Source organism: Rhagoletis zephyria, unplaced genomic scaffold, assembly GCF_001687245.7.
Source record: "Rhagoletis zephyria isolate East Lansing unplaced genomic scaffold, Rhagoletis_zephyria_1.1 Rzeph_scaffold_00012, whole genome shotgun sequence".
In the NCBI taxonomy this organism is placed as follows: Eukaryota; Metazoa; Arthropoda; class Insecta; order Diptera; family Tephritidae; genus Rhagoletis; species Rhagoletis zephyria.
Window position 1 is genome coordinate 1,013,036 of NW_016157096.1, and position 7,117 is coordinate 1,020,152.

Consider the following 7,117-nt stretch of genomic DNA (forward strand, 5'->3'; position numbering starts at 1 on the left):
CAGTATCGGTCATATCAATAGCACCCCCATTTCAAGGTCATATTGTTTGACACTCATGTGTATTTATTTATTTTCAGAAATTTTCAATGAAAATACGAGTTCCTTCTTTAACAAAACCCATATAAACCCAAGTTTAAAACTTTGTAAAAGACTACAAAAAATGCAACAAATTTTCACCAAAATTCGAAACTTTTTTCTCAGATGTGTATGGGTTTTGTTAGAGAATATAGTCAATTTTAATTGGATTTTAATTGGAAATTCTCAAAAATAAATAAATAAATAAGTAGCAAGCAATATCACTTTAAAAGGGGGGTGATATTGATATGACCGCTACTGTATGTATGCTTGTACATGCACTCGTGTAATATAAATATAACTACGCTAATTTTGTGAGTGAACTTGTACTTCATCGCTATTCACTATTGCCGCCCTATGCGCTAATATGCATGTTTCTGATTTAAAATCTAATATAGTGAGATCCATCTACACCTTTTTTCTAATTTTAAATTAAACACTATAGGGGTATTCTCTGAGCCTTGCAAAGCCCTTGCAAGATGCACGGATTGCACGGTTTGCAAAGCTGTCCCATACGAAAACCGGTTTTTACCGTGCAATCCGTGCAATCTGTGCACCGTGCAAGGGCTTTGCAAGACTCAGAGAATACCCCTTATATAATCCGAAAGAAAAATCTCTGACATTTACTTTTTCCAATAATTGCATTCAAATGTTGGCCATATAAAGACATAACCGTAAATAACGAGCGCTACCGCACCATGATAACGAACTTTTTGTTGCCTGAAATTGAAGCCCGTGACGTCGGCAACATTTGGTTTCTGCAATTTATTGTGTGATACCGCATCTCTAGTTTAAAGGAAACCCTTAGTAGGCACATCTAAGCACTCAGCCACGGTGGCAAGAGCACTATTCAATTCTGATAAGAGTCAGAAACAGTGCATACTAGAAAACGGGGCACCCCTTAGTTTTTCCCTTTTGATAATTGTTAATATCTATACCAACTTTCAGTTTTCTACTGCAACCAATACAGGGTGCTCAATAACCTTGAAAGGCGCTACAGGATCGCTGCGAAACTGGCAAAAATATTAGTGATTTTTTTAAAAAGGTACTGTTTCCATGACAACTGAAGCTTGTGAAATTTTTATAGATAATTCAAATTTGAAATGTTTTTAGCTTACTTAACCAATTGTTGGATTAATAAATGTACACAGTATTTCTATAGTAAAATATGAGCATCATGAGCATCCTCTAAATTTATACTTAGAAACGATATGGTTTAGTACAAGTTCCTCTTTCGGCAAAAGGGAAAATTTTGGAAGGCGCCCGAAACCCTATCAGCGAAAAAAAATTTTTGGACTACTCTAATGTACATGTTCGTATGTTTGTAAACCCAAAGTCGTATCAATATCCAGTGCCTAGCAGTTAGCATTCGATTCTTTATGCTATTAAAAGTGTTCTTAAATATATATCTACTATACATAGGTACTTGTGTATGTATGTAGATAATTATGTACATAATGTGGAACAAGGAAAACAAGCATTCAGTTAAAACATACTTGTCTGTGCTTATATTCGTTCGAAAATTTATATACTATATAAATAAATTCGAATCGGAATGCATACGGTTAGTTTTGGGCATAGCTTGCAAACCATTTAAGGATATGCGAGTGATAGGCATCGAAAAAATTAAAAAAAAAAAACGACAAGCCAAAATGTATATGGCATTTGCTTTTTTTTAAAAAAAAGCGATACGAATCAAATAAAAAATAAGTACTTATGCCAGTCAAATCGAAGTAATAAAATCAACATGTGTCTTTATGACCACACGCTCCTTAATAACTATCAAAAGTGCATACATTTGTTTATATGTAGTAAGTAGGTACATTAGACCGTACCGAAACAAAAGTTCGCCCTACAATCCTGAGTCCTAAGTATTTTTGCGAGGCAATTTGGATTTTTTGCTGAACCTAAGGGTTGCTATTTTAAATTTTCGGTGTATCTTCGATTTATATACGGTGGCGAAAATGTGAATAGGGAAGAGACATTGTAGCAAGTTTTGGATGTTTTCTTTGTTTAAAAAAATTTTAATTATTTTTAATGAAAAAATAACTTAATATAAGCACACATAAAATCCATGTAAATCAACATTTTAAACTTCGAAGAACATTTATAAAAATTCGACTAATGTTAACAAAGTTCATCAAAATTTGAAAGTTTTTGATCAGATTTTTGCAAAAAAAAAAATACTTAGATTTAATGGACTACAAAATTGCATACTGAATGTTTCCAAGAAATTTAATTACAAAACTCAAGATGTTGATGAAACTTTGTCGGATTTTCCAAATTGTTGTAGAAAGTTTGAAATTTTGACCTATATTTTTTTTGTTAGATAACGACTCTGTAGGGAAACCCCGAACTGGTGAAAACCAAATTTGTAGTTCCGTACTAGATCTTTATCGCCAAAAACGAACCAGTCCGATAGTAACTAGATCGCCACCAGTTCAAAAGCGGCGATATGTGGTACTTTTAAAAAACAATTTTAGAAATCTATATCTAAAATGACGAATTTAGAACTGGTTCAAAACTATAGAAAAAGGGATGCAGAACGAACTAGATCTCATCTGGCGAATTTTGAACTAGTTCGAGACTACTGAAAAAGGGATGCAGCATTACATTAAATAGATTTTTGCTTGGCGGGTTTTTCGTTCAAATACGCTTTCAGTCTGCACGTCGCAGATGCTTTTTCATAGTTTGGTAATACAAAACTAATATTTGTGTTAACATCTTAACATTATGGGACCTTCTGGAATATAACCAATAACAGTCAGCACCTCTGCAAATTCAGCTACAGCCAAAGGTATGTAAACGTGTTTTCAAATGCAAAATTAAATTTACATTCATTCAAACAAATTTGATTTCAGATTGAAAGTACATTTCTCTGCAAAAAATTGAAAATTGCTACCATGGTAATCCAAAAAGAAAACATCTTGTTACTTTTTTCGTTTACAACTGGTTCGAAACTATAGAAAATGGGGTGGAAAGCGAACTAGATCCCATATGTCGAATTTAGGACTGGTTCTGAACTATGGAAAAGGTAATGCAGCGGGGACAATTTCCAATTCCTATGACATCGCTGTGTTAAATTCGCCAGTTGTTTGCATGCAAAAGAGATTTATCGCGAACTAGTAGTGGTTCTAAATGTACTAGAAGCGCCCCAGTTCAAAACTAGAGATTTTTCCCACAGGGGAACTACACACTCATAAAAAATAATAAATAATTAATTAATGAAAGGCAAATATCCCAACAATGCTGAAATGCCTTTTACCAATCTATATTTTCGCCACTGTACACGTTCTTGCCCCGAAGATATAATTTTTTTCAAAGTTCGAGGTCAAGTACCCTGTTTTAGTACCTATATTCAGGCCCGTCGAGAGGGAGGGGGGAAGGGGTGAATTTCCCAGGGCCCGGGCTCTTTAATAGGCCTGAAATATTGGAACCATAACTTGTTATTATTTTTATTTTTTTTAATGTACTCAGCGGTGTATGGCGAGCTTGTTTTTGTTTGCTTGTATGGTGGTACAGACTAATGCATTATTGTATACATATGTACATATGTTTATAAATAGCTAGGTAATTGTCGTCACTATTGAAATGCTTACTGTGATTGCTATAAAAACAGCCAAGCCAAAAGCCAACGCCTTAAATGTGCCATCTTCGGGTTGGGTACATGCGCCGCATGCAAAGAAATTCAATAGGAAGTTTCCTAAAAATGTGAATAATTTTTAATTTTTATTACATCATTAATGTGTAATTAAAACACTTTTTGATTAGAAATTAAATAAATAAAAGAAATGGCACGTACCCAGAAATTCCGCCACAAGCGCCTGCCAAAGGCGATGCTCCTTCGACTTCAGCTCATGTACGCCCAGTGAGTATTCAAATTTTGCTGGCATATCTGTTTATTTGCCTCCAATTTTATGCTTTAATTACTATTTTGTAAGTAAATTCAGGCAAAGGGCTAAAAAAAACAAAGAAATAAATAAATTACGTGAGTAATGAAATACAAACACATCTACTTACAAATAATATGTAAAAGAAATATTTATAAGATTATAGCAAAGTAGCTCATAAAAATTCGAGCACGCGCCTTGATGGATCATTAACATGTCTTAAATAGCGCTACTAAAGATGGTAAACAAACAAATAAACTTCGGCTGTGGTCGACAACTTGTAGGTACATTATGCATAATTTTAAGTCACACTGTCTATGTTGTAAGCCAACAAATGTATGCCGACGAATTTTATTGCCATGCTAATTACTAAACCGAGACTGTCCGACGCCGCCGCCTAAACAACTGACCACCACACATATAGTACACTGCTCGTCATTTGAATAGCGCGCCCTTTTGTTTCGTAGTATTTAAAGTTTTCATTTTGTTTATTCAATGCTCATTTTTTTATACAAATATAGCATATTCTGTGCGCAAATACGTTTTAAAAATTTTATACAAATTAAAAAAAAAAATATATATATATCAACAAAGGGGTGTGTTATCTTAATGACCTGCGTTGAATAAGTTAATAATATTTTTAGAAAAATTTCGGATACACAGAATTGTAGCTCATTCAATTTTAGTACATACAATAAAGTGCAAGTTTCAAGTGGCTTTAAAATAACGTTGATTTTTGACAATTTTTTACGAAGCTGTGCATCTTCTTCCATACAAAGTATGCTCGGGAAAATGCTATGGAAGAAAATGCGTAACAAAAAAAATTTCAAAAATCAACGCTATTTGACAGCCACTTGAAACTTGCACTTTACTGTATGTACTAAAATTGAAGGGGCTACAACTCTGCATATCCAAAATTTTTCTAAAAATATTATTTATTTACTTATTCACTGCAGGTCATTAGGATAGCGCACCCCTTTGTTGATATTTTTTTTTTTTTATAAAATATTTTAAAAACGGAATTACACGTAGAAGATGCTATATACATATTTTCTTAAATCGGGGAATATTAAAAAAACAAAAAAAAAATGTAAATACTACTATTCAAATGGCGAGGAGTGTATAGGCACTCATATACATATCAGCTGATAAGCAGAGTTTTCGTATAAATAACCGTTTAGCTTAGGTTATCTAAATTGGCAAACGGCAAACGACACTGAAAAGCGTATTTATGCAAAAATGTATGCATTTGTCAATTGGCTGGCGCGTCATTTTTCTCACTTGCTATGTCCACCGCCTATGGTTCGACGTACATACGTAGATGTGACTAGTCACTAGTGGCGTGTCTGAACGCCATACATGTATACAAACAAGTTGCTTAAACCTAAAGACAAATATACTTTTTCGCCCACTTGCCTCATTGATATTTACGAGTATGCACTCAGCAACATTCACGGACATTTTGTCTTTCATTGCTGGCGGCAGTTGTATGCGCTTAGCCATAAAGTCGAAGAAAGGAAGGAAACGACTTGTAAAAATGCATTACAGATTTGCATTTTGCGTTAAATTTGCATTCGAAAATTTCACTCGTCAACGCTTTCGTTCGCTTCAGTAGTTGCATCTAAGCGTAGTGAATAAACAGCGGTAATAAATATGACTGCATTCGCTACACTTGAAAAAAATAATTGTTGTTTTTACGATTCATCCATAAAAACCATATTTTTATATTGTAAACAAATGATTCCAAGTTAATTACACTGGCATATCTTACTACATAAAATACAAACATATGTATGTAAATAATTCTTTATAAGAGTGGATTGCAGATTTTATGCAATTCGTTTGCGATGTTAAACGTAAAAAATATTACACACAGTATTCTCTGGACTAGGGACCGTAACAGTTACAACTTTTATCAAAAAAATTGCTCTTTAACAATTATTTTTTGACTTTTATGTAATGACTCGTTAAATAGCCATTATTTTTTTCTTTTATTTTATAAATCAAAAATAACACTTATTTTTGATTTTTATCTAAATAATCTGCGAATAACAGCTATTTATGATTTTTAAATTATATGTATTAGATAACTGTTATCGAAGACTTTTATTCATAAAAGTCATAAATAAAAATCAGTCACTGACCTTTATTTTTTAAATCATACTATATAAAAGTCATTTTTATAAGTAAAACTGCGAAAAATGTAAATTGCTTTTATACGAATGATTTAAAAAATAAAAAATTATTTTTATATTCAATAAATCGAATAGAAATCAAAAATAATAGATATCAAAAATAATTGTTATTTTGTTAATTTTGCATAAAAATTAATATAAAAATTTATTTTTAAATAAAAATGTATTTCCAAATTTGGGTCTCGGTGAAAAAAGAAATCTATTGGTATGTATCACTTAGTTGTAGAACATTTCCTTCATAGTGAATTTTTCAATGATAGTTTGCATCAATAACAAATATGTTCGGTCCCTGCTCTGGGCATAAGAAACGATGAAAGAGCAAACCATAAACTCTAACAAATACATAGATAAGACGGAGTCGTATAACGGTAGTTATAGCTCTCTTATTATTAAAGAAATCACACGCTAGGCAGTCGCTCTGTTTGAAGTCTCGCTTGGGATCAAACGGCTCGGGGAAGTTATTTTGTTGCTCAAAAGCATTTTTCATAGCCGTTTTAGTTTTACAGTTTTGTTAAATGACTCTCTCAAAAGAAGTCAGATAAATTGGGATCATTCTGGACAGAAAAGAGAAGCGTACTGGGAGGACTATAACTGTAGGAAAAATAGGGCTTGGATGCGGCACATGATCTAAAGGAGTGTACGTACATGCGTTTCGTTTTGTTCTGTAAAAATCTAAAACAAGGAAAAAGCCGAACAAGGTCCAAATACTATCCCGCCAAAATCGGTACGAATGGTCACCGTAGTTATAACTTTCATCTGTTTAACGCACGCTTATAGATTTTTTGCTCCCCCTTTCGCGATATGAAGAATAAAATCGGTGGTTTTTTGCTTTTTAATAAAAACTATTTTTAAGTAAAATACATACTTACATTTAAAAAATAAAGGTTAAATAAAGACTTGTCGCCCGAAAATTAATAAAATTAATAAAAATCGACTCTTCCAAGGGCGGGAAACTAC

The 7,117-nt window shown here is 32.9% G+C and overlaps 1 protein-coding gene across 2 annotated transcripts in view; it reads right to left on the reverse strand.

Moving 5' to 3' along the window:
• The window catches only part of Prip (aquaporin prip), a 20,815-nt gene extending 16,780 nt beyond the window's left edge, over positions 1–4,035 (reverse strand). For both annotated transcript variants that reach the window (XM_017611131.1, XM_017611123.1), the window contains exons 1-2: positions 3,878–4,035; positions 3,675–3,778 (exon numbers count right to left, since the gene is read on the reverse strand). In XM_017611131.1, coding sequence (XP_017466620.1) covers positions 3,675–3,778; positions 3,878–3,968 — 195 coding nt within the window. In that variant the 5' untranslated portion in view covers positions 3,969–4,035. The remainder of the gene's footprint in view (positions 1–3,674; positions 3,779–3,877) is intronic.
• Between the last annotated feature and the right edge of the window lie 3,082 nt (positions 4,036–7,117).